The following is a 25,839-nucleotide window of genomic DNA, read 5'->3' as shown; positions in this document are numbered from 1 at the left end:
GCTCTGTGCTTCGAGCAGTGAGGCGGCTGCTGCTCACCAGGGGTGCCACGCGAGGGCCCGGGCTCTGGCTGAGGCCGGTTTGTGTGCAGATGGACTGAGTCCCAGGCTCAGAGGGGACGGGGGAGCCTCCCTGAGGCCCCTCCCTACACCGTTGTCTCTGACGGCTCTGTCCAGGCTCCTGTCCACATGCGCTGTCCAACTCGTGAGTGAGGGTATTCCCACCTCCTTGTCCCCAAAACCGTTTTCCCATAGCTCGAAGGTATACGGTTAGACCGAAGATGGGCTTTCTGACAGCGTGGGCAAAGCCAGCCCAACAGACTGAGTGGTCTCCGCTGGCTGCAGACAGCCAGGTTGCCCCCAAAGTGCACTCTGCCAGGAGGAAGCTGAAGTAATTCTCTCAGCCTATTTCTACCTCTTTCTTTTTGCTTCTGTCTTCCTGTTTTCATTTTCTTAATTTCTGTTTCTCTTTGTTTCATCTGAAATCCATTTTCTTCTGTTCCTGCCCTTCTCCAGGGCTGGCTCGCTGTCTGTCATTCCGTCTCCTGGCTCTGTCTTGACGGTCTCCGGCCGGGGCTGAGGTAAGGAGGACGGCGGCAGTCCCCTTGCTGCCGCATCCCCAAAGGCATGGAGGGGTGTAGGGAGCCACACGTAGGGGGCACTGGGCCAGGATCCTGGGAAGAACCTGTTATTCCCTCTGTCCCGACCCTGCCTGCCGGTCTAGCCCACCAGTCCAGCGCCATCACCATGGAAACCAACAGCTGACTTCCTATTGGTGGGCAGGAGAGGAGGGGGAAGGGAGGGGAGGGCTGGCTCTCCCCTGCTCAACCCCAGATTCTAAGGCTCAGCCTCCTCTGCACCCACCATCTCGGGGTTCCGGGATTGTAGGGGACCCCTGCAGTCCCCAGAGCTGAGGCCAGCAGGGACAGAGACTATGAGGCAAGCAGCCCACCGACCCAGGCCTCCTTAGGACCAGCCCTGGCTTCCCAGCAAGCTGTCCAGCTAGCAAGCGGCAGCGGAGAGTGGAGCAGAAGATAAAGGACCACATCGGACCACTGGGGATCACCCCCAGCAGCCTGGAGACCCTAACCAGGCTGAGGGGTCGTGATGGATGGCCAGACTCACAGACGCTGACGGACACACAATGACACGGATGCACACAGCTGCACAACACTGAGATGCTCAGATACAACCAGTGACAGCATCACACGCTGCCACAACCCTGCAATACAGACCCCCCCCCCCCCACACACAGAAACAACTGGTAATTCCGAAGCAGGTACAGACAGTGGCACACAGAACCACTACCCTCCAACACGCACAAGTAGGGACACCAGCCTCCAAACACACAGAAGACAGTGCTGACCTGAACAGGCAGAGCTGGAGACACACGCTCACCCTCATCCAGGCTCTGCTGCTGGTGGCCTCTGCACATCCTCCCAGCCCCCACGGGGACACCCTCGCACATACACAGACATAGCTCATATAGCCCCAGCTCTAGCTGTGGCAGCCCCGACTCCCACAGCCTCCCTTGTGGGTGAGGAAGAACTCAGCCAGCCTTGGATGGAGCGCCGGTGAAGCCAGGAGCTCAGACGGGAAAGGGTCTGGTCTGGCATGACTCTCGCCGACCCCTCCACTTCGCTGGGGTATGTCCCCCGGCCCGGGGCCTGGGGCACCTTGGCAGTACCATGGAGCAACTGACATCCCTCCCACGGCCAGGGGACCTGGGAGCCATGGAGTCATGGGCACTCCCCACCTGGCAGAGCTGGACTCCAGGCCAGGGGGGCGAACCTGGAGGTGCAGCCCCAAGTATTGCCGTTACTCCGGCAGCCCTGCAGGTTGGAGAACTGAGGCCTTTGGAGAGCTTCGAGCCCAAGGGAGCCCAGAGCCCTGGGGCTATAGGGGACATTCCCCCTGAACGAACAGAAACAGGGCTGTCCAGCCTAGGGCAACAAGCAGCAAGCTCAGGCCCCAGCTGCCCAGGGCTGCAGAATGCGGAGGTGGAGGTTTTCCATAAGGTAAGGGGGCTGTTGAGGGCTTGGTCTGAAATGGGGGGGGGCATGGTATGCAGCCTGCTGCCCCCTCTCCTCTCGCGGCCTGTCCCTGTCTGTGGGTCTGATTCTGTGACTCTCTGTCCTCCCTTCTTTGGGCAGGAATCTCAGCGGCTCCATTTTTTTGCCATCTGTCCTTCTGACTCCCTGCCTGTCTGTTTACATCTGGCCCGGCCCCTACCCCTTCCCTGTGTTAGTCTCTCTCTGTCAGTCTGTCTGTGTCTGCTCCTCCGTGAGACCCCGTCCTTGGGGGCTGGAGGATAGTGGGGTACGTGGAGGTATATGGTGGAATCCGAGTGCAGAGGAAGCAGAGTCATGGGAGGGGGCTCGGTGTTGGGCTGAGCCCGGGAGGACAAGGTTTGGGATGGGTGTGAGCAGTCTCCTGTAGGAGATGAGGCTTCGGGGGAAGGGACTCAGGGGCCATGGAGCCTGGAGGGATGGAGATGGGAACTCGGGCTGGCATTTTCCAGGAGGAGATGAGCAGGAATGGGAAGAACTGGGGACTCCCAGAGAGGGTGCCAGCATCGGGGATGACAGTGTGAGCAGGGAGGACTAGCTAGCTCCCCCTCCTGGACCTCCTGGGCTGCACGCCGAGGGCCTGGGATGTGGGAGAATCTTCTTGTCTCCCTGTCTCCTTGGACCATGGCAGGAGAGCTGTGACTGGGTAGGGTGGGTTCCTGAGGCCCTGCGCCCTGTCCTTTCCCATGCCAGGGCAAGCTGGACACAGGCTTCGGGGACAGGCCCAACCCAGAGCTGCTGAGGGCCCTAGGGGAGCTGCAGCAGCGCTGTGCCACCCTTAAGGAGGAAAACCAAATGCTGGTGAGGCTGGGACAGCGAGTCCTGGGTCCTGGTTGGAGCTGGGGGAAGGCAAACTCCAACACTCTGTCCTTCTGCCTCCGTGTCCTCCTCATCCCATGTACATCTCTGCCAGTGGGGGCCACATGGAAGTGACATGATCCCTGACCCAGAGAGGGTGAACCCCTATCTAGAGTTGCCAAGGACCCCACTCTGAGCCCATACTCTTGCCCAAGGCCTGGGCAGTTAGGATTGGGTCTGCCGGGTGCTTCCCACATGCCCCTATTCTGGCTGACCCCTTGTCAGAGGAAGAGCAGCTTCCCGGAGACAGAGGAGAAAGTTCGGAGGCTGAAGCGAAAGAACGCTGAGCTGGCGGTCATTGCCAAGCGCCTGGAGGAGAGGGCCCGGAAGCTGCAGGAGACTAACCTGAAGGTGGTGAGGACTGGAGGCCACTGGATGAAGGCTGTGTGACCAGGAAAGAGGGAAGCCAGGGCTGGGCCTGACAGGTGGGGTTTGGGAGTCATGGACTCTTAGTCCCCAGGAAAGCAGGAGCTCAGGGGCCAAAGTGTAGGAAGTGCGACTGTGGGCCGGCTGGGTTAGGAGGCGGAAGATTTCTGGGGCTACAGGAGGGAGGGAAGGGCTGGGCGGGGAGCTTCTGGGCAGGCGGAGAGCAGCATTCTGGATTACCACATGCTGGTGCTGGCTCCAGCCTCCTGCTGAGCTCATCTCTGGGTGCAGAGCCTGTGGGGGCAGGGACGAAGACCCATCACAGTGGCAGCCCTAAATTAGCAGTGTCCTTTGGGCTTAAACTGGGACGTGGGGTTAACCCTGTCATTCCTGCTTGAGGATTGCTGGGAGGGGTCAGATGAGGCTACTGGTCCCCTGAGACCCCAGACGCAGGGTAAAAGCAGGAGGCCACAGTTCTAGGTTTTCATCCTGACCCCTCCTTTGGGAGGAGCTGGGAGTGGGAGAAGTGCCCCAGTCCCCAGAGACCATTGGCCTTATCCCTTCTCTGGCCAGGTGAATGCCCCTGTGCCCCATCCAGGGGCCAGCTTGGAGCTGTGCAGGAAGGCCCTGGCCCGCCAGCGAACCTGGGACCTCAGTGAGACAGCCAGCGCCCTGCTGGCCAAGGATAAGCAGATCGCTGCTTTGCAGCGGGAGTGCAGGGAGCTGCAGGCCAGGCTCACCCTGGCTGGCAAGGTGCGAGGAGGCCCTGGTCACCCCCTCCAGCTCATCCCTACCCTGGGCTACCTGCCTGGCTTGTGGCACTTGGACCGAGATGTTAATGAGATGCCAATGAAGCGGGAAGGTGGAAGCTGCTGGGGAGTAGGTTCCCCTGGCAACGGCCCAAGTGGGAGCGGGGAGAAGCTTGAACTGAAGGGGGCGGAGCCAGGAGTCCCAGACTTGGGAATTACTGTGCTCCAGGCTTCGGGCTGTATGCCAGTGGGTCTGGTTATGTGAAGCCACACATACCTAACGCTTGGGTGAAGCAGTGCTCACCAGGCATTTAGCACAGTGCCGGGCACACAGTGAGTGATCGATAAATGAGTTAGTGTGTATGTCTGCACAGGGGCTAGCAAAAGCATACAAGCACGCACCTATGACCAAGGCATGTATGCACGGGAGGGTGCGCACGTTCCGGCGCATCGGAGTCCCTCCGCAAGGGGACAACGTGGGGCGGGCAGGGGTTTAGGCCAAACTCCGCTCCTTGTGCCCCAACCCAGGAGGGCCCCCAGTGGCTCCACATGAGGGACTTCGACCGGCTGCTGCGCGAGTCCCAGCGGGAGGTACTGCGGCTGCAGAGGCAGATCGCCCTGCGCAACCAGCAGGAGTCGTCCTTGCCGCTCCGGCCCCCGGGCCGCACTGTCCGGGTCCGAGCCCGAGCGCCCACCTCCAGGGTCCCGGGAGAGGTGAGCGCCGGCACTGGGGCAGGTGTGTGGGTGTGTGTAGAGGCGGTGGCTCCGCGATCTCCTGAAACGCGTGTTCTGAGCCCGGAGGACCCGGTGTTGGCGTGCGCACTCCAAGGGCTGGGGAGCTTTTCCTATCCCCGCCGTAGGGTCCCGCCCCGTCCCGCCTCCCGGCGCTCCTACCTGCCCTGTGCCCGCCTCCGGGCGTCGTTAGGGGTCCCCCCATCCCGCAGGCGAGTGCCCCATGGTGCCCTCCCTGCCGCCCCTGCCGCGCGGCAGTGGTACAGCCCATCAGCAAATCCCTGGTTGCCCTGGCAGCCGCCCGGGGCCCAGCCTGAGCCGCCGCCTCCGGTCGCTGCCTTAGCGCGGGGACGCCCCCTTCAGCGCCTGCCTGGTCGGCCCGGCCTGGCCTGGATTCCCCCGGGCGGCAGTGCATCCTCCCCGGCTCCAGGTATGGGCGACCCTTCCTGGGCGCTGGGCTTAGAAAGACCTTGTCTCGAAGGCTAGGGACTCCACTCCGCATCTCCAGAACTTAGAGGTCCGGCTCCTCTCCATCCTCTCTCCTTGGGTAGCACTCACGTCCACCTCCTTCTGGGAAGTGGGGTGGGAGAAGGGACTCCAAAGCGACCAAGGCCGCAGGATGTGGGGTGCTTCTTGCTTAGATTTTGCCCCTCTGCCTGGCCCAGGGAGGGAGAGGCACCTTCCATCAAGATCTGTCTTCCCCCAGAGTTCGGGCAGATAAATGGGAGGTGCTGCAGGGTGGGCCTGCCTGCATGGGGGATAGGGGGCGCTTTAGGAGGGTTTGGCCAGGTGTGCATTGCTCTAGGCCAAGCCCAGATTTGGATGGTCCAGAACCCCTAGCTCTGAAAACACCACATCCCTGGGGACCCAGGTGGCCGCCTAGTTCTCTGCCAGTCACAAGAGGACACCAGGACAGTTATTGAGTGCAGAACAGGGCTGCTTCGGGAAGAAGCTAAAACGGGAAAGCTTTGGCCTGGATAAGGGACCCATCTCCCAGGGCACACATGGGTGTCGGGGTCTCACAGCACCATGTCTGGAGGACACGGGAGTGCAGCCTCTGCACTGCCACACCAGCTGGAGGTGATGAGAGAGGTGGGGAGATGGGCACCCCCACTTCCTGGGCAGGGATCTCTTTGCTAACTGTGAGATGGGATGGGAGCCTCCACAGACAGGCTGGGCTGGGAGCAGGCTGCCTTGGGGCCCTGTTCCCAAGTGCCAGGCCCTTGCCCTGGGCATTTCCAGGCTACTCCCCAGGAGGATGTGGAAAACCCACCTGCGGTCCTAGGGGAGCCAGAGAAGGAGCAGAGGGTGCAGCAGCTGGTAAGTCCCAGGTCAAGGGCTGGAAGACACCTGTTGTGGGCAGCCCTGCCTTCCCACATGAGGAGCCCTTGGTTCTGACCCCACAGGAATCAGAGCTTAGCAAGAAGCGGAAGAAATGTGAGAGCCTGGAGCAGGAAGCCAGAAAAAAGCAGAGGCGATGTGAGGAGCTGGTGAGCTCTGGAGGGCCCCCCAACAGCCAGCTCCCCTGTCCCCCAGGCCAGCCAGGGGGAGGGCTCCCTCTCTGCTTTCACTCCTCTTGCTCTCAAGAACACTTTTCCTCCTGTGCAGCGGCGCTCTCCTTTCCTGGCAGGTGCAGGCTCCAGGTGGGGGAGAAAGGTCTTGTCTGCAGGGGGAGGGTCCTCTGTGTGGGGAGAGGAGAAATGTGGGTGCCAGGCCCCCTCCCCAGAGCTCCTCTGATCTCCCAGGAACTGCAGCTGAAGGAAGCCCAGAATGAGAATGCCCGCCTCGCGGACGAGAACTCTCGGCTCAGTGGGAGAGCCACGCAGAAGGAGCAGGTAGCCACTCTGCCCAGGTGCCATGCAGCCTGGGATCCTGCTAGAGCCCTGGTCCCTGCTCAGGGGCCTGTCTCCTCCAGTTCCTACCCCGAACCGGGGTGGAGGATGAAGGGTACTGTTCCCCAGGTGAAGGAGCTGGTTCGGCAAGGCTCACACACCCTGCTCCCTGCCACTCCCCCCTCTCCAGGTGGAGTGGGAGAATGCAGAGTTGAGGGACCAGCTCCTGGGGGTGACGCAGGAGAGGGACTTGGCCCTTCGCAAGAGCCAGGGCCTGCAGAGCAAGCTGGAGAGCCTGGAGCAGGTGCTGAAGGTGAGAAGACTGTATGGGGGAGTGGGGGGGCACAGGTTCCTGGCCCAGGGAGAAAGTGGGGCAGTGGGGGATGCCCTTTGTGGAGCACTGGGGCCTGAGGCCCCAGCCTGGAGCCATCAGGCCCTTTCCTTCTCTAGCCTTAGTTCTCTTTTTAACAGAGGGCATCTGGAACCCATGGTATCTGAGGCTCCCTCGTCTTAGATATTCTACAGAAATGGTGGGGTGGGGCTCTGGCCTTGACTTCGGGCCTTGTATTTCAGCACATGCGGGAGGTGGCCCAGAGGCGGCAGCAGCTGGAAGTGGAGCATGAGCAGGCTCGGCTCAGCCTTCAGGAGAAGCAGGAGGAGGTCCGGAGGCTGCAGCAGGTGGGATGGGGTGTCCAGGGGGCAGGAATGATGGAAGGTGATAGGCTGCTGGGCCCCAGCTTGGTCATCCACTCATCCAATGGGCATTTATTGAGCACCCACTGTGTGTCAGTTGCTGGGGCAGAGTGGTGGGCAAAGACCAGGTCCCTGACCAATTAGCAAGTAAGATCTTTGATTGAGATGATCCCAGTCACTGACAAGCGCAATGCTGATGAGCACAGTGGGGACAGTGAGCAGGGTGATGTGACACTGGGTCACTGGGATGGGGCGAGGGGCCACTTTAGAGAGGTCAGCAGGGAATGTTTTAATATCTCAAGGTCAAGAAGAGGCCTGCTGAAGAGCACTCCAGGTAGGGGACTAGAAGTGCAAATGCCCTGTGGCAGGGAAGAGGTCGGGATCCAGACCAGAGTGGCTAGAATGTAGTAGGATGGACAGAACAGCAGGAGCAGGCAGGAGCCAGATCGTCTTGGGTGACTAGAGGGGTCTCTTGGGAGAGAGTGAAGAGTATAAAGTGGGCCAGGGAGGAGCACCCCAACATTCAAAGAGGAGCAGGGGAAAGAGGCTGAGGAGAGCCCAGAGAGGTAGGAGAGAAGCTGGAGGGTGGGTGTCCCAGAAAGAGAGAAGCGGTTTCAGGCCCGCTTCCCCTTGACCCTATCGCCCCGGCCGGAGGTACAGTAGGGGTTTGGGAGGGAGGGACCCTCAGCCTCCTCCTTCCTAGTCCCCCTTCCTCCTTCCTCTCCCCCTGCCTTCCCGCGCTTTCTGCCCTCCCTCCCGTCTCTCTGTATCCTGCCCCCATTCCTCTTCCTTCCCCTCCAGCATTTTGCCTCCTCCCGCCCATAGGCCCAGGCAGAAGCCAAGAGGGAACATGAAGGGGCCGTGCAGCTGCTGGAGGTAGGTCCCTGGGTGTGGCCCCCAGCAACCCCAGCTTGAGGGGAGGCAGGGGCAGTTCAGCGGGAGCTGGAGTGGCCTGCGTGGGGGTGGGTGCGGGTTTGCAGGAAGGGCCTAGAGAACCCCCTGCACCACTGGCCTGTTCCTCAGGCTCGGCACAGCCGCACAGCCGGGCAGGCTCCTGGGTCTGGTGGCAGCAGGCTGCAATTACAGCCCACCCCCAGAGGCTGCCTTCACCTTCAGATACCCTTCAATTTAGGAATGCTCAGGCAGTCTGGGGAGCTGAGCAGAGGGGTCCATGGGGCCCCTCTCTCCCAGCCGCCCTCTCTGGGTGATGGCCCACAGGTCTCAGGTCTAATCTCTCCTCTATGCTTTCCTTTCCTGCCACAGTCTACCCTGGATTCCATGCAGGTACAGCCTCCTGACCCCCCACCACCTTGGGGTATCCCCTCTTTCCTCCAGGGCCACGGAGCTGCCTCTCCTCCCTTGGGTCTAAGTGGTCCCATTTCTCGTGTCCAGCACAGAGGGCAGCGACTGGGAGCAGAACTGAGGGTTGTAGATGGGCCAGGGTTCCCAAAGGACATGTGGGCCATCTCCTTGTCCCTGACCTGCCACTACACCCAGCAGATGTGGAGTCTTCCGGGCGTAGCCACTCGGCCCATGAGCAAATTCTTCGCCAGTCTAACCCACCGTCCTCTGGGTATTGGCCAGGGGAGAGATGCTGAAGTTGGGACTCTCGGGATACCTGACGAAAACATCTTGAGAATTGGCTTATTCTTGTCACCAGATGTCCCTAGCTCCCAAGTGTGATTCCTCTGGGGACTTCTTTGAAGGCAGGGATTTGGGTCATTGGCTGTGGGAGGGTGACAAGCAGTGGGACTGAGAAAACCCCTGAGGTGACATTGGTGGCAGTGTTGGGGACAGGAGTCATCATTCCTTTTGGCCCAGAATGCAGCCAGAAGCAGGAAGTGCCAGTGTCTGGGCGAGAGAGTGTGCTGAGCATGAGGCCCTGGGCCTTCTCGAAGTGGGGAGGGTGGGGGTGAAGACGCCCCACGGCTCTGGCACTTCACCCTCAGCTCAGACACCATTCAGGGCAGTGGCGCCAGGCCCAGGGTTGGTGCCCAGGCTGAGAGGCTGTGGCCCAGAGATCTGTGTGGGGCCAGGACTGGGCCACGCTGCTGGACCTGGTGGCTCAGGGTGGATCCTGGCTCAGGTCCGGGTTCGAGAGCTTGAGGAGCAGTGCCGCAGCCAAACAGAGCGCTTCAGCCTCTTGGCACAGGAACTCCAGGCCTTCCGCCTGCACCCCGGCCCCTTGGATCTGCTCACCTCGGCCCTGGGCTGCAGTGCCCTTGGGGACCGCCCGCCACCCCACTGCTGCTGCTCTATCCCCCAGCCCTGCCGGGGGTCCGGCCCCAAAGGTAAGGTGGACCCCCCCCCCCACCAGTGACATTAGCCTGGAATTTCCAGGCTTGGGAATTTTGTATAGATAAGATAGTTAAGGGTCAGAGAAGGCTAGCAACCCCCCACCCAAGTCACACAGCGAGTTAGAGCTGGGCTTGGAGGGGCCGTCCCCGAGTCTGGCCCAGGTATCTCAAGCCACTGCTCTGTCCCTCCAATAAGAGGGAAACCTGTTCCTTCCCTCCAATAAGACCTCTGTGGTCGTGGTTGGGAGGTGGGCTCCAGGACTCAGTAGCAGGCAGTGTGGGCTGGTGAAGAGTCAGGGCGGGCAACAGTCAAAGCTGGTGGCCCCAGCTTTTCTCACTCAGTAGTCCGTTTAATCCTGAACTTGCTGCTAAACCTCTGGGACTGAGGTTTCCTAAGCTGTAAGAAAGGAGTAACTCAGTGCACCTCATCAGGCTGCTCTGAGGATCATGCGACATGATACATGTAAATTTCCTCCACCTCTTCTTAGTACATTTTCCCCAAAGATTTCCTTTCTTGGAAAGAAACCCAGCTATGGAGGGCCTGACCCCCCATAATCCAAGTAGCTCGACCCTCAGTCCCTGATGCTGCCATGGGGACCCCACATCTATGTGCCATCTTCTCTTTAGACCTTGACCTCCTGCCGGGATCCCCTGGACGCTGCACCCCAAAGTTTTCTGAGCCCGCCCCCGCCACCCTTGCTGGGGTCCCTCGAAGAACAGCCAAGAAGGCAGAGTCCCTCTCCAACTCCTCCCGCTCTGAGTCCGTCCACAACAGCCCCAAGTCGTGCCCCACGCCTGAGGTCTGCGCTGGGGAGGGTCCTGGGGTCGGGCTCTGCCTGGGCAAAGTGGGAGGGAGGGGCCCTGACCTCTGCGGGGTCCCCAGGAGTTGGATGGCTGCTGGCGCCTGCAGGCTCCACATTGAAGCGGAGCCAGGCCCTGGGAGAGAAGGGCCTGTGGATTCCGCAGGGTGGGCAGGCAGCTCAGGTGGAGCCGTACCTCGGGACCACCCAGGCCCACACCTTTGGGGCTGAGAGAAGCCCTAGAGGCCTGGGCTGGGTGGGGGAGACACTTTGGAGCCAGGATCCACATAATGAGACTGTTCCGAGAGCATCTGCTGCAGAAGTGATAGGTGTGTGAGAAAGAACACAGGTTCCGGGATTCAGGTCCCAGCCCTGTCTCAGGCAAGACCCTTTCTGAGATTTGGTTTCCTTGTTTGGATTTTGGAGCTAATAATACCTGCCTTGTATGTTTCTTGTGAGGATGACATGGAAAAATATAAGGAACGTGCCTCCCTCGGTGCAGAGCACGCAGTAAATCCTTAAATATGGCAGTTATTATGATTGCCAACTTCTTGGGCATCGCTCACAACTCTTCCATTTACCTTCCAATACCTCCGTACCTGTACCTTCCAAACTCCAGAATGTGGAGGGCAGGATGGGAGCAGCCCTGCAGTCCAAGGTTGTGTAAAATGGTCAAACCCGGCCCCGGGCCTCTACTGCCCCCTTGTGGGACAGAGTGGTAGTGCTGGCTTTGGACACCCTGGGCAGGGTGGGCCCTACCTGCTCCTTCTGCCTCCTTGCTTTCACCTCTTCATAGTTTGAGTGCTTTGCTGTGTTTTCACCTTAAGGAGACAAACTGCCATTGGACACCCACCCATACCAGTGTGGCTGGCCCGCTCTCTGATGGGGAAAGTGGTCATTTCCTGGGCTGGTACAGTAGAGGCCAGGGCTGGGGGTGGGGGGTGGGGATCCAGGTTGTCTCCATCCACGCCCTCTATCCAGGGCAGCTGGGCTTGGCTAGGACCTGCTGACTCAGGAGCTATTTTGAAAACAGTGGGCTTGTTGCTGCTGGCCTTGTCCCCGTGTGCTCACTTTCCCTTCTCGGGGGCCCACCACTAGCTCAGCCAGGAAAACTGCTTGTTTGCTGTTGGCCCTGGGTCCTGGAGAGGACTGACCCTTCCTGCTGTCCCCTAGGTGGACACAGCCAGCGAGGTGGAGGAGCTGGAGGCAGACGGCGTCTCCCTGATCCCAGCAGCACCGGAGGGCAGCCGGGGAGGAGCCAGAATCCAAGTCTTCCTAGCACGCTACAGGTGGGCCTCTTGCCCCTGCCCCCCCCCCCCAGCATTTGGGATGTGTGGTAGAAAGGGGCCAAAGAGGATAGCGGCACCTGGAGATGATGGGGTTGGCAGAAGGATCCCAGCTGGACGTGTCCTCCTATCCTAGTTCGGCTGAGGCGGGTGCAGTGAGCACCCTGCTTGGCTGAAGGTGGACAACCGAGTCTCCGATAAAGGGCCAGGGCAGTGGGGAGAGGAGACGGGACATGGAGGTGGGATGTAAGTCACTGTCCTCCTCCTCTGTGCCTCCTCCCACAGCTACAACCCCTTCGAGGGCCCCAACGAGAATCCAGAGGCAGAGCTTCCGCTGACCGCTGGCGAGTACATCTACATCTACGGCAACATGGACGAAGATGGGTTTTTTGAAGGTAGGAAGGTACTGGGGTCATTCTGTCTGTTCCCCTGCTTTCAGGCTCCTCTTCCCAAGACCTCCACCCATCCGTACCCTCTCCTCCGCATGCTCGGCCCCCCGTAATTTCTCAGGCTCACTGAACAGGCAACGGAGACCTGGCAGCCTATGCGGAAAGGAAGGGTCTTGGGAAGGGCGGCAGCTGGTCTGACTGCGGGTCTGCCCCAAGCAGGGCAGGATGGGGCCTCCCACAGTCCACGTGATGGACCGTGACACGAGGAATCCTGGCTGAATTCATTTCTGTGCTGGCAGACAGACCACGGCAGTGTTTCACCCTAGAAACGTCGAGGTCAGGCCCGTAGCCCAAGGTCAGGTGTAGGGAGAGTTCAGAGCCCAGGAAAGGGTGTCAGCAAGTAGTGAGCAGCTGTCACGGCCCAGGCAGGGGGCGGGGCTTCGGGGCACTTCTCCAGTGCCCAGGGGGACATCTGGCAATGGAGGCAGATACCCCATTACTGACACTGGGTGACAGGCAGTGCCTTGCAGATGAGACTCCCCAGGGTGGCTCTGGCTGGGCACCAGGATTTTTGATATTTAAAAGAAAAAAAAAGCTAACACCTTTTTTTTTGTGTGTGGGGGGGAGGTGATGCAGCAAAAACAAACAACAACAAAACACAAACACAAATTACTAGAATTTGAACTGTACAGTCTGGGGTAGAATTAAAGGCGGGTAGACAGCCGGATGCAGGATGCCACATTCCTCACACTTTAGCTCAGCGACTGCTTCATCTGCGTCCGGTCCCCTCTAGGCTGCTCTAGGGGGCCACAAGCACTGGGGCCTGTGCCTGACCCAGCACCAGCCTTTCAGGGCTGTGGATCTGCTCAGTGTGAAGGCTCCTACCTTTAAAGTCACAGTCCTGCGCACTAGGGCTTATATTAATTACTTAGGGCTGCTGTAACAAATTATCACCAATGGGGCGGCCTAAAATAACAGAAATGTATTCTCGCATCTCCAGAGGCCAGAAATCTGAAATCGAGCAGTTGCAGGACCCTACGCCCCCTGGAGACTCCAGGGCAGAGCCTGTTCTTTGTGCCTTTCAACTTCAGGTGGTTCCAGGTGTTCTTTGGCTTGTGGCCACGTCACTCCACTCTCTGCATCCATCCATCCATCCCCATGTCGCCTCCTCCTCCTCTCCTCATCTCTCAGTGTCTCCCTTTGTGAGTCTCTTATAAGGACAATTGTCATGGACTTAGGACCCACCCAGATAGTCTGGGATGATCTCATGTCAAACTTAACTTAATTCTGTCATCAAAGATGCTTTTTTCCACTTCAGGTCGTATTCACAGGACCCATGGATTAGTTCGTGGACGTAGTTTCAGAGGCTGTTCAACCCACCACAGTGCTTACAGGGTCTAATTTGTTGAAAGCCCCAGCTGTTTCTTCTTCAGGTTTCCTTACCTTTTTTTTCTCTCCTAGCCAGAGAGAAAGAGGGGTGCTGGGCAGACTCGCCAGACCTGCCCGCACCCACTCTCTGCGTCCCCTGCCACCCACGAAGGCACAGCACTCACGAGCTCATCTGTTCCCCTAGAATCTGTTTCCTTCTCCCAAATTAGCTCCACTCTGTGCCGTGTGCCCAGTGTTTTTCCTGCCCTGACATCCCTCAGACAGCAACACATGTTGTAGTCTGTCGCCAGGTGTTCAGGGGAACCAGCACACGGCGACAGGACTTACCTTCGCTCGCTGGCAGGACTCACTGCCAGTCACGCTCCCGCCCCCGGCCTGCGCCTCACCCCGTCCAGCACCCACGGGGGACTCTGTTCTCTTTCACTTGTGTCTCTTTGTCTGTAAAGATCTCTTCCCTTGCCCCGACCGGGGCCCGTCTCCCTTCTTCCTTGGGAGCTGTCTGTTCTCAGAGGGAAGTTGAGGAGGGCCCCGTCCCAGCTGCTTAGGCCTGTGTCATGGGCAGCTTGTCGAATGGACAAAAGAATTAAAGAATAATAGCGCTCCCCACCTCCATCCGACAGTTGTTCACGTAGGGGAAAAAAGAAAAACAACTGGAAAGCGAGTTGGAGATGTGATAGTTGACCTAGACACACACGCCACACCCGCCCCCTCAGAGCAGACTCCCTCCTCCGTCCTTCAGCGTCAGTGTTGCCCGTGAGCTGGTCAGAACCGCAGAGTCTCAGCTCCACCCAGGCCCAACAGAATTAGAATCTGCATGTTAGCACATCTCCAGGCGACTCACACACACGTGGAGAAGAGCGCTCTTCTCTCACCGCAGTGCTGTTCTCACACTCACACAGAGGAGCAGGAACTCCCGGATCCAGGCCTTCACTGCCCTTGTCTTTTAGAAATGCTGACAGGTAAACGTTGATTTGAATCGGATGCTGAAGACCACCCAGTGACCACTGCTGAAATGCATTTATTGGACTGCTTTTTCTCTGCCTTCTCTCTGTTTCCCCCTTCCCTCCGTCTGCCAGGGGAGCTCATGGACGGCCGAAGGGGCCTGGTCCCTTCCAATTTTGTCGAGCGCGTGTCCGACGACGACCTCCTGACCTCCCTCCCTTCGGAGCTGGCCGATTTGTCCCACAGTTCGGGCCCTGAACTCAGTTTCCTGAGCGGAGGCGGGGGTGGCAGCAGTAGCGGGGGCCAGAGCGTCGGGGGACGCAGCCAGCCCAGATCCCAGGAGGAGGAGGCTTCGGGGGACCAGCTCAGTCTGAGCCCCCCGCCCGAGGGCCTGGGCGAGCCCCTTGCTGTGCCTTACCCCCGCCGTCTGGCTGTCCTCAAGCAGCTGGCCCACAGCGTGGTGCTGGCCTGGGAGCCGCCTCCGGAGCGAGTGGAGCTCCATGGCTACCACATCTGCGTGAACGGAGAGCTGCGTCAGACCCTGGGACCCGGGGCGCCCCCCAAGGCTGTGCTTGAGAACCTGGACCTGCGGGCTGGGTCCCTCTGTGTCTCGGTGCAGGCCCTGACCAGCCGGGGCAGCTCTGACCCTCTGCGCTGTTGCTTGGCGATGGGCGCCCGGGCCAGGGTGGTACCGAGCCAGCTACGGGTCCACCGACTGACAGCCACCTCTGCTGAGATCACCTGGGTGCCCGGCAACAGCAACTTGGCTCATGCCATCTACCTCAATGGGGAAGAATGCACCCCTGCCCGCCCCAGCACCTACTGGGCTACCTTCTGCCACCTGCGGCCTGGTACACTCTATCAGGCCCGAGTGGAGGCTCAGCTCCCGCCCGGAGGGCCCTGGGAACCAGGCTGGGAGAGACCAGAGCAGCGGACGGCCACCCTGCAGTTCACGACCCTCGCAGCAGGTATGCAGGCTTGGGCGCTGACCGTGATGCCCAGGAGGCCGGGCCGTGGGCAATGGCAGAAGGGGAGACTGTTGCAATTGGTGTTTTCAGGGCAGTGGCAAAGTGGGCTGGGCTCTATCTCTGGTGGTGAGTGTCCTATCCTCTTGGGTCCTGTGTCCCCTTCCCCTAGGCCCACCTGACGCCCCCCTGGATGTGCAGATTGAGCCAGGACCCTCCCCTGGAATCCTGATGATCAGCTGGCTCCCAGTGACGATTGACGCTGCCGGCACCTCCAATGGCGTGCGGGTCACGGGCTATGCCATTTATGCGGATGGGCAGAAGGTATGGCCTAGGGACTCCACCCACCCGCACCCTGGGAGCAGGATGTGCGTCTCATACTTGGAGGCCTATTCCTCCCAGCCTAGCACAGCGATGCCTGGCGCCTGGCATTTGGGCACTAGGTAGCAGATGATTGGTTAAGAGCGTGGGTTTTGGAAGTTGGGATTCAAACAACTGCTCTGTCACTGAAGCCCTGCGGCCAGGCGGGTTCAATGAGATGAGGTTTAGCACAGCGCCCAGCAAATGCCAGTCATTTGCTGTTGCCGTTGCTGTTGTTGTGTCCTCACGCTTGGCCGTCTCGGCTTCCCTCTCCGGTCCTGTGCTCCCTCCACCCTGCAGATCATGGAGGTGGCCTCGCCCACGGCAGGCAGCGTGCTGGTGGAGTTGTCCCAGCTGCGGCTGCTGCAGGCGTGCAGCGAGGTGGCCGTGCGCACCATGTCGCCCCATGGCGAGTCGGCCGACTCCATTCCAGCTCCCGTTGCCCCAGCCCTGGCTGCGGCCTGCCTGCCGGCCAGGGTCTCCTGCCCCTCCCCATCACCACGACCAGGCTTGGAAGCCAGACCAGCCCTTGCTCCAGCCTCCCCAGGGCCTGGAGACCCCAGCTCTCCTGTTCACTGTCCTGAGCCCCATGGAACTCGAGAGGCCCCTGGGGGCCCCCCAGCAAGCCCTCTCAGTGAGACACCAAAAGGATCCCAAGAGGAGCCCCCAGCACCTTGCTCCCAGGTATCCTACTGGGGAGGGGGGGCAGGTGGAGGCTGGGGGAAGGGCCTGGGGCTTGGGCCCTTCCTCAGTGCCTCCCATTCCAGGAGGAGGCTGGAGCAGCTGTGCTGGGCACCCCAGAGGACAGGAGGGCTGGCCAGCCAGCCACCGGTGAGAAGGCTCCTGGGCCTGCCGCTTCCTCACTGGCCCAGGAGCAGGCTGAGCGGACCACAGGAGAGGCCTGCCCGGCGCCCTGCTCCCCTGAGGCAGCACTGGCCCAGAAGGCGCCCTGTGCTGAGGCCAGCCTCGGAGGAGACCCTGGGGCTGGGCTGAGGCCCGGGGTCGAGGTACGGTTTGGGGACACACTGTGCCACCACAAAGAATCAGGTGTGCCTCCTTATCTCCTACCGGCCACACTCCGGTCGCCGTCCGCTGGCTCTCTGCTCTGGGCTGGGCTTCGTATCTGTCCCTTTGCCACTTTATTTCCCCAGATTTCTGTTCCCTTAGGCCCCCGTCCATCTCCTCTCCCCACCCCCATCGTTTGGACCCCCATTTGGGACATTGCCCTCTTCCTCTGCCAGGGGACCCTTTCATTCTGGCGGGGGCTGACCTGCCAACAGGCTCCCTATCCCAAGCCCCTCACTGCCCTCCCCCATCTCATCCTTTGCATCCCCTCTTATAGAAGGAGGACATGGCAGAGCTTGGGGTCCGTCCGGTGAACTCCCTTGCAGACCAGGGCAGGAACTCAGATCTGTCAGACATCCAGGAGGAAGAGGAAGAAGAGGAGGAAGAGCTGGGTTCCAGGACTTGCTCTTTCCAGAAGCAGGTTGCTGGCAACAGCATCAGGGAGAATGGGCCCAAGGTAACGGGATGAGGAAGGGCTGGGGGGCCCTAGACCTGGGGTTCCAGGGGCCTCCACCCTGTGTGTCGGCAGCTGCTCCAGCCACCACTGAGTGCCAGCAGCACTGTGGGTGTGTGGCCTGGGCCCTGTCCTAAGAAGCAGATAGGAAGTGGCTCAGGACTGGCCTCTGCCCTCCTGGAAGAAAGGGGAGGATGAGGAGCTGTGTGCTGTACCTCCTCCCGCTCCAGCGCGCCAGATGCAGCACCCTGGCCACCAGAGATCTTTGTGTTGGGAGCTGCAGGAGAAGGGGTGGGGAGGCCTCCCTGCTATTACAGGCACGGCCGGCTGCTGCCACTCAGGGGCCCGAGCATCCTTGCAGCCTGTTCCTTGGGTGTGTTCCCTCACTCTTTCTCTGGCTCTGCCCTGGACACACCCTGTGACTTTGGGCCTCTCTGGTCCTTCCTCTTGGAGGAAGCTGAGGGAAGGTTATGGGGTTGCCTGCAACCCCCGCCCTCATTTGAGGGCGAAGGTCACAGCTCTTTCCTCTTCCCATGGACCTCTCTTCCCTGCTGCCCTCCTCCTCCCCCAGCCCCAGCCCCAGCCCCAGCCTGAGCCCTTCTCTGAGACTGACAGTGACGAGGAGGTCTTGGAGCAGATCCTGGAGCTGCCCCTCCAGCAGTTCTGCAGCAAGAAGCTCTTCAGCATTCCCGAGGAGGAGGAAGAAGAAGAGGAGGAGGAGAAGCCAGGGGCGGGCTCCTCTCCCCGAGACCACAGCCCACCTGAGCCCACACTGCTGGGGCTGGGCCGTGACAGCAGTCTACCACAAGGACCTGGCCCGTGTCCCTTGTCTCCTGAGCCCTGCAGTGCCAGGGACCACCTGGAGGACATGCCCGGACTGGCTGGTGGAAGCAGCTGGAGGAGAGGAAGTGGCTCCGCTGAGAAGCCCCCAAACCGCAAGCGGTCCCCAGATCCCCGTGAACACTGCAGCCGCCTTCTCAGCAACGGCGGGCCCCAGGCCTCTGGACGGCCAGGCCCCACACGGGAGAGGGGCAGCCCCGCTGTGGGCGAGGGCACCAGGGCTGGACCGGAGGCTGGCGGGAGAGGGCGGCCGGCCCCTTCCCAGAGGTGCCTGCATGGCCAGACCTCAGAATCTGGCCTGGTCAGCTGCCTCTCCCCAAAGTGCTTGGAAATCAGCATCGAATATGATTCTGAGGACGAGCAGGAGGCGGGCGGTGGGGGTATCAGCATCACCAGCTCCTGCTACCATAGAGATGGGGAGGCCTGGGGCACAGCATCCACTGGAAAGCCCAGGGGGCCCCTGAAGGCCAATTCAGGCCCCAACCCCTACCCACGCCTCCCGGCCTGGGAGAAAGGCGAGCCAGAGCGGAGAGGCCGCAGTGCGACTGGCAGAGCCAAGGAGCCAGCCTCCCGGGTCCGTGTGCACTCCCCACCCCAGGCAGCCCCCCGCCTGCCGCCGCCTCCAGTGGCTCTGCTTGCTGCCCACCAGCCGCTCCCATTCCACGCTGCCGCCTTCATCAGCTGAGGTGGGGCCGGGCCTTGGGGCTCCCGCACCTGCCTCTGCCCACCCGCATTCCACTGCTTCACTGCTTCTGCTGATCGGAACTGGGATGCACAATATTCTGTTATTGTTAGTTGCCAATTGCCGCCAGACAGCCCCCTGCCTCTGGGCAGGGTGGGCCTTTCCTCTGCTTAGGACATTGACTGTGATGTCCAGCGTCACCCAAACCCTGACGCTGAGAAGAGGGCCTCCTCTCACATGCTCCTTGGTCAGCTCTAAGATCTCCCCTTAGTCCCCTCTGCTGCACACATCTACTAGGGTGGCTGGAGCTGGGGCCTCCCCTCCTGCCCTCCTCCCCCTGTGGGGGTGTCCGAATCTCCGGTGAGGTTGGGCCAGGTCTCCAGGAGAGGAATGTTGCGTCCCTGCTCTGCTGCGCTGCTTCTGCTGACGGGGCAGAGCTGGGGAGCACGTGGTGGGGGTCCTGCGTTGGCGGAGGTGGCCCCCAGCGGGATGGTGTGACCTTTCTGCCTCCTGTTGCCCCCTCTTTGCAGGCAACAGAGATTGGGGATCCCAGAGGGCAAGACAGCTCTGGGAGGAGGGGCCCCCCGCGTAGAAGGGCCCAGGCCCCAAGGCCAGGCACCACGGAGCTGGGTGAGCACCTCTGGGGGGCTGGGCTCGGTGGAACAGGCCTTTCCTAACACCTTGGCCAGAACTCATCACTATTGCTCTCTTTCTCTCCCCAACTCTCAGTAGCCCCTCTGAGGAGCCCCCCAGAAGAAGTGCTAGCTTACCAGGACCTGCCTGTCAGGGTCTTTGTGGCTCTGTTTGACTATGACCCCGTGTCAATGTCACCCAACCCTGATGCTGGGGAAGAGGAGCTCCCCTTCCGGGAGGGCCAGATTCTGAAGGTGACGCACTGGTCAGGGCCTCCCTCCTCCCTCCTTTCCTGGAGATATTACCACGCACAGGCCAGAACACAGCTTTTAGAGCCAGTCCGAGCGGGGTGGCCACTTCTGGCTGTGCAGCCTTGAGTAAATTGGCTCCTCTGGGCCTCAGTTTCCCCATTGGTAGAATGGGGATAATGTTAGTGTCTACCTCACAGGGTTCTGTGAGGCTTACGTGATTCGGTGCACACAGGGTCCCTGTGTTCTGGTGCATCGCCCAGCACAGCTGCTGGCACCAACATAACTTCTCTTACGCTTGCCGGCATTTACTGAAGGCTTTTGTTGTGGCTCTGAGGTTGGGGTGCTCCAGTCTGGGGTGGGCTGGGGCAATGGATGTGCAGATAGCACCTGAGGATAATACGAAAAGGGTTATTTTCTGTCATCCTGATCCTTTTTCTTGGCCCTTGCCCCCTATTTCCTGTCCCATGGCCCCAAAAAGGCAGAGTGTTCCTTCCTCTGCAGTTCCAAGTGCGGGGCTGCGGGGCTGGGACCTTGGGCACAGGGAGTGCTTTGCCTCCAGGTGTTTGGAGAAAAGGACGCTGATGGCTTCTACCGGGGGGAAGCTGGCGGCCAGACGGGCTACATCCCCTGCAACATGGTGGCCGAGGTGGCTGTGGACAGCCCTGCAGGAAGACAGCAGCTATTTCAGCGGGGTTATCTGTCCCCAGATGTTCTCGCTGAGGGCTCAGGTAGGACCTGCTGCCACCCCAGTTCCAACTCAACCCCCTCCTGACCTTTGTTTGTCTGGGGCGTGGAGAGTGAGTGTGTCCGGAGTGGTGGCGGGATGCCTCGCTTATTAAGACTCTAGCAAAGCCACGGGGGCCTTACGGAGCCCGTGGCCGGGGTGGCCGCCGCTGTGAGCTTGCCACATGCGGTGGGGTCTACCACAGAGGGGATGGGCTTTGTGGTTCGGATCCTGGGGGTTGGAGTGGGAGAGGAATGCCCTTTAGAAACTTGTGTGTGGGGACCCTGGAGTGGCCCCAAGAGGAGACTCCGGAGTCACCGGCCTATTCCCTGCCTCAGTTTCTCTCTTACATCTACTTGCCTTCCTGGATCAGGGAATGGTCCCTTCCTGTACTCCACAGCCCGCACAACTGGGCCTCCCCCCAAGCCCCGCCGTTCCAAGAAAGGTGGGTAAGACCCCCTTCTCCTTCAGGGGCCTATGAGGGTGGGTGGGGGTAGGGGTCATCGCTTGGCTCTCTGGGGAGACACATGTGGGGATTTGCATAGGTAAAGGGTATCGGGGCAGACCTTTGCCACATCCGTCCCTTCTCCAGGAGGGTACTTCAGTGCAGTGGGGATGGGGACTAGCTTGTTGGGATCTCTGTTCCAAAAAGCACCTGACTGTAAATTCTGTGCACCCTGGAGGAAGTCACCCTTTCTGGGCCTTAGTTCAGTGCCCAAACCCAAGGGCTGGGCTCAGGTGCCCTCTGAGCGTCCTTCCCCTGCATCACTCAGCATCACTCATTCGGGGTTGAGCATCCTGACCGCCCTGTGCCGTCCTGAGCAGGGATGTGTGCGTGGGGTGGGGGGGGGGGGTGCTCATGTGCACATTCTCTCCGCAGCTGAGTCAGAAGGTCCTGCCCAGCACTGTGCAGGTGAGGGGCCTTCCCTGGGTGTGGGGGAGACTGGAGAAAGGGGTAGGGCGGGCTGTGCCTCTGGTCTCTCCCCCGCAGCTACAACTAGTGGGGGAGGTGGGGAGCAGGGGGCCAGCAGGCCTCCAGTGCAGAGGTCGGGTGGGGTGGGGGAGTCCAGAGAGAGCTCCGAACCTCCTCCCTTTCCCCTGTAGGCCCCCCCGAGCTGGTTCCCTCCGCCAGCCTGAGAGCTCCCCGCTCCATGGTGGCTGCGTTCGACTACAACCCCCGGGAGAGCTCCCCCAACGTGGATGTGGAGGTGAGGACCCTCGGAGAGAGCCCAGCCGGTGGGGGTGGTGGCAGGGCCTCCCCGGGCTTGACGCCTGCCCCTTGGTCTCTCCACAGGCAGAGTTGCCCTTCCGAGCAGGGGATGTCATCACCGTTTTTGGGGACATGGACGATGATGGCTTCTACTATGTGAGGACACCTCACCAGCCTCTCAGAGGGGGCTGACCCAGAGCTGGGAAGGGGATGAGCGAGGGTTCCTGAGAGATGCCTGGAGGCGTGGGCAGCTCACCTCCCAGGACAGAGACGTTGACCCCAGGCTGTTCCTCCAGGGGCTTCCGGGTCAGGGGGTGGGGCGAGGCCTCTCTCCTGCTCTCAGTCTCCCCACCACCTCCTCTGCAGGGGGAACTGAATGGACGGAGGGGCCTGGTGCCATCTAACTTCTTGGAGGGCCCTGGGCCCGAGGCGAGCGGCTTAAACAAGGACCCTGGGACGTCCCAGCCGGAGAGTCAGGTCAGTGAGGAGCTGGGCTCCCAGCCCAACAGTTGGGTCTCTGTCCTGCTGGTGCGCTGGTGGGGCCAGGGCCGGTGGTGGGAGGGCGCAGGGGCTGATGATGCAGGTGAGCCCAGCGCTCAGGCTGGAGCTGCTGAGCAGCGCCCTCTCCACTGCAGGCTGATGGCTGCCACTCTGCTCCCCAGCCAGCTGCCCACACCTCGGGGTTGATGCAGGGGAGGGAGCCCTGTGTAAAAGAACCGCTGTATGCCTCGCACCTCTAGCCAGCCACAGCCCCGATTTCAGGGAATCTCCCACCCTCTGGGCTCCCTATCCCCCGGGAGCCTTTTAAAGCCCTTTGCCCTGAAAGGCCCAGCCTCCTGGGTTCTCAGTCTTGGAGCTTGCCTCTTCTTGGGGTGGGTGGAGTACAATTAAGCTCCGGCCTCGCAGGGTAAGGAGGCCAGGCTTGAGCCAGAGACCCCTGGGTTTCCATCTGCATTAGCTCCAAAGGCAAAGGTGATGCAAAGCAGGACCAGCCCCCGTGACCTGGGGACCTGGTGACTGGGCGGAGAACTGGTGGGTTTGTTCATAACCCATGTCCTCTCTTTGTTCCCTGATCTTCAGAGAACGAGGAAGAGAAGAGTCCAGTGCTAGATGGAGATAGATATAAGTAGAGAGAGCAACGTGTAAGTGGGGGCCTGGCCCTTATGTCCATGTGACCCCCACCCCTCACTTCCCCAGGATCAGACAGCACCCCTTTGCCTCGCACGCTGCAGCTCACCTGGCTTCCCCGCTGTCGTCCAGGGAGTGGGGGCTCTGGCTGTCAGCCAGGTTGGGTACAGGATCATCCCTTCCCCTTTGGCCCATGTCAGCCGTCACAGGAGTACATGGCATCTCAGCGTATAATGTCCATGTTAGCTGACTCCTCAGATTGCTTAACACATGCAGCTTGTGGAGTAGTACATGACATCCGTGTTATGACTCACGGGTGCACATGGTATTGTATGACAGTGGTGTATTATAATACTATGATTATTACTGGTGACAGAAGGATGACACCGTAGGGCTCCCGGTAATAGTAGTCTCTGCACCCTTGTCCTCTGCATCGTGACCTGTTAGGGGATCAGATGCGTGGTTTTTACTTTCAACCCTCGGTTTCTTCTGCTGAGGGGAACAAACAGGGACCTCAAGCACTTGGAGTCCAGAGACACCCCACACCCTGTGTCTCAGGGGCCCGGAGACCCTTCTGTTTGTTTCCTCTGCAATACCCCCGCCCCTACCCCTCCATGTGGTAGATGAGCCCTGGGAGGGAGTGGGAAGGGCCTGGGACTCCTGGTCGGCCGTCAGCTCTGGCTGGTTGGCAGGAGATGCTGGAACCTCTAGGTGCTAGCCAACCTCTTGGAGGGTAGGCCCCGCTGCGTCCCCAGGACCTTGGTGGGGCTGGGCGCAGGCTGGACCACGGGCTGGACCCCCAGCTCCCTGCCCCTGTTCTGGCTCCATGGCCGGCTCTGGCAGGGGACCGCCAGGCTCTGGTGGCAAGTGGAGGTTTGAGGAAGGGAGTGGGGAGTGGGCAGCATGCAGGCTGGCAAGACCTGACATGTGCCAGGCATGGGAGATCACAGTGGGGCACGTGGGGTACAGGTGATCAGGGGAGGCTCCCTGGTGGCTCTTCTGCTTGCCCAGTCCCTGTCCTGAGGCCACTGGCAGCACTGCCGGGTGGGCCTGCGGCAGAGGGAACGCCCATAGCTGCAGGTGGAGCCAAGGGAGTCGGCCAGGGAGGGATGCTCAGGAGGGCCTGGCAGCCTCCCTGCTTGTGCTGGAGCTGAGTGGCACCTGACTGCCTCGGCCCCAGGCTCCTCGCAGCAGCTTCCCAAGGCCATTCAGGGAAGAGTCCTGATCTCCTCCACATGCGTGGGCACTGCTCCTTCCCCCCCCACCACCACCCAAGGCCCTGGAGAAGCACATCTCTGAGCTAGAGGGCATGTTCCTTTGTCTGTGAGCTGGTACAGAACCGCCTTCCCTGAAGATGATGGCTGCCTCCAAGTGGCCCCGGTCCTTGCTCTCCCTTCATTGGGAGGGGACGACATGGGGGAAGTCAGGGTACCCCTCCTGAGGGTCAAGTCCAAGGACTCTTGAGGTCTGTCAATTGCCTCTATCCCTTTGGATTCCTAGTTTAGTGCTTTCTCAGCATCATTGTGCTCATCACCCCTCTGTGTTTTGTTGGGGGAGGGCAGGGGTGGGGTGTGGAGGCTCTGTGACATGGGGGCGCTATAGGTGCCTGAGGTTGTAGGCTAAAGGAGTCCGGTTAGGGCAGGGAGCTGGGCCCTGACCTTGTCCCTTTTCTCTCACATTCCAGGACTGGGCCAGCCCAACACAAGGGCCCCCAGTGCCTCCAGGCTGGCCCTGTGCCCCTGGCCCTGGCCCTGGCAGCCTCCCCAGGATTGAACCGGGGGAGCCACAGGGCACGAGTGAGAAGGTGTGGGGTCTCTTCTCCAAGGGGAAGCAGCTCCTCAGGAAACTGGGCTCTGGGAAGAAGGAGTGACGCTCTGGCTCATCCTGCAGAAGAAGTGGCCCCCCGAGGCCCCAAGATCTCTGTCTTGGCCGGGCGGACTGGGGAAGGCCATGACTTCTGTTCTTCTGAGTTAACACTGTGGCACTTGGAACGGATTCAGAGACTCTGTGAAGGTCAGAGCTAGATTAGTCCTTGAGGATGAATCCTCTGAGTGGATACCTTCCTCTTATAGGAGGGGAAACTGAGGCCCAGAGAGGAAGTAGCTCGCCAGGGTAGCTGAGCATTTCAGACACGGAGCCAGGACTGGTCCTGGGACTCTTGACTCTTAGTCCACCCACCTACAGGTAGTTTCTCACCCACGATGCTGGCCCCTTCTCTGGCTCTCCCTGCTCCCAGGACAGGGGACCCTGATGGGGGGAAGGGGCCTGTTCCCTTTGATGACACTGGCTCTCCCGATCATGTCTTCCCTCCCCAGAAAGGAAAGTTTGCACTGGATTGTCCTGAGCCCCCTCCCCACGGGGCAGGCGGCAGAGCCATGTATATATGTACATACTCAGTGCCTCAGTCCAGCTTCCTCCATCTCGCTTCCACTGCACAGGCCCGGGAAGGAGAAAGGCCATGCCAAAGCGGGCCTAACCCCACCCACAGAATGCCCCACCCCTCCCTGCCAGCCGGCCTCTGACCCCTGTGTGTCCTCAACCCCAGAGACCCAAGGGGCCAGCAGGCAGAAAGCAGGAGTTGGGTTTGCCTTATTTTGCTCATCGGATTCAATTTCTCTTTTGCATCGTTTTCCTCTGGCCCCCGCCAGAGTCCGGGGCTGGGGAAAAGGACAGATTTATGAAGCTATTTTCATACATTCCCAGTTTAGAGTCGGTAGGGGCTCTCCGCCCTTACCCTAACCATCCATTCCCTCCTCCGCCCCCACCGGCTGGGTGAGCCTCTGCATGTTTCCTTCACTGTGGTGGGAGATTGTTTGACTGAACCCCACCCCCACTTTAGTCTCCAGGGGTGAGGGATGGTGGGGGACATTTGTTTAAAAAGACATTTTATTATAATAAAGTCTATTTTCACAAAACCCGTGCTGGGCTCCACCTGGGGCAGACTCCTCAAGGGGCGGGTCCTGATGGACTGGAGAACCTGGAAGCTACATCCCAGAGCGCCTGGGGCAATGCCAATAAACAGCTAGGAGACCAAGCAGCTCCTGAGTTTCTTCTCTGAAGAAGGAAGTTGGGTGGCTTCCTGAGTCCCTGGATGTGGGACCAGGTGTTTAGAGTTGGGGCAGGATCTT

The 25,839-nt window shown here is 60.4% G+C and overlaps 1 protein-coding gene across 7 annotated transcripts; it reads left to right on the top strand.

Moving 5' to 3' along the window:
* The first annotated feature begins 385 nt into the window (after window positions 1–385).
* TSPOAP1 (TSPO associated protein 1) lies at window positions 386–25,613 on the top strand. Of its 7 annotated transcripts, none has more exons than XM_053657015.1 (32): window positions 386–578; window positions 968–2,015; window positions 2,760–2,867; window positions 3,150–3,278; window positions 3,864–4,043; window positions 4,568–4,753; window positions 6,014–6,091; window positions 6,178–6,261; window positions 6,517–6,606; window positions 6,794–6,916; window positions 7,177–7,281; window positions 8,122–8,172; window positions 8,560–8,580; window positions 9,383–9,587; window positions 10,221–10,393; window positions 11,567–11,682; window positions 11,965–12,074; window positions 14,534–15,367; window positions 15,537–15,688; window positions 16,025–16,408; window positions 16,492–16,731; window positions 17,067–17,246; window positions 17,815–18,657; window positions 19,296–19,395; window positions 19,495–19,652; window positions 20,209–20,377; window positions 20,747–20,818; window positions 21,254–21,286; window positions 21,478–21,581; window positions 21,668–21,739; window positions 21,950–22,060; window positions 24,396–25,613. In XM_053657015.1, the coding sequence occupies exons 2-32, from the start codon at window positions 1,686–1,688 to the stop codon at window positions 24,579–24,581; spliced, it is 5,727 nt and encodes a 1,908-aa protein (XP_053512990.1). In that variant the 5' UTR covers window positions 386–578; window positions 968–1,685; the 3' UTR covers window positions 24,582–25,613. The 7 variants fall into 7 exon arrangements, with proteins under 7 accessions (XP_053512990.1, XP_053512987.1, XP_053512997.1 ...); XM_053657012.1 differs by having other exon boundaries at window positions 886–2,015; XM_053657022.1 differs by lacking the exon at window positions 386–578 and adding an exon at window positions 22,664–22,725 and having other exon boundaries at window positions 828–2,015; window positions 19,498–19,652; window positions 24,396–24,483.
* The last annotated feature ends 226 nt before the right edge of the window (window positions 25,614–25,839 follow it).

This window comes from Artibeus jamaicensis, unplaced genomic scaffold (genome assembly GCF_021234435.1).
Source record: "Artibeus jamaicensis isolate MK-2021 breed Jamaican fruit bat unplaced genomic scaffold, CSHL_Jam_final contig_1998, whole genome shotgun sequence".
In the NCBI taxonomy this organism is placed as follows: domain Eukaryota; kingdom Metazoa; phylum Chordata; class Mammalia; order Chiroptera; family Phyllostomidae; genus Artibeus; species Artibeus jamaicensis.
This window is presented reverse-complemented; position numbering and strand designations above follow the sequence as displayed.

What these genes read in the sequence shown, in the direction of transcription:
- TSPOAP1 (XM_053657015.1), top strand. Translation starts at nt 1,686, where the DNA reads ATGGAGCAACTGACATCCCTCCCACGGCCAGGGGACCTGGGAGCCATG. An exon ending in GGGCCGTGCAGCTGCTGGAG is followed by an intron (nt 8,173 to 8,559) that starts GTAGGTCCCTGG and finishes TTCCTGCCACAG; the next exon opens with TCTACCCTGGATTCCATGCA. An exon ending in GTCTTCCTAGCACGCTACAG is followed by an intron (nt 11,683 to 11,964) that starts GTGGGCCTCTTG and finishes CTCCTCCCACAG; the next exon opens with CTACAACCCCTTCGAGGGCC.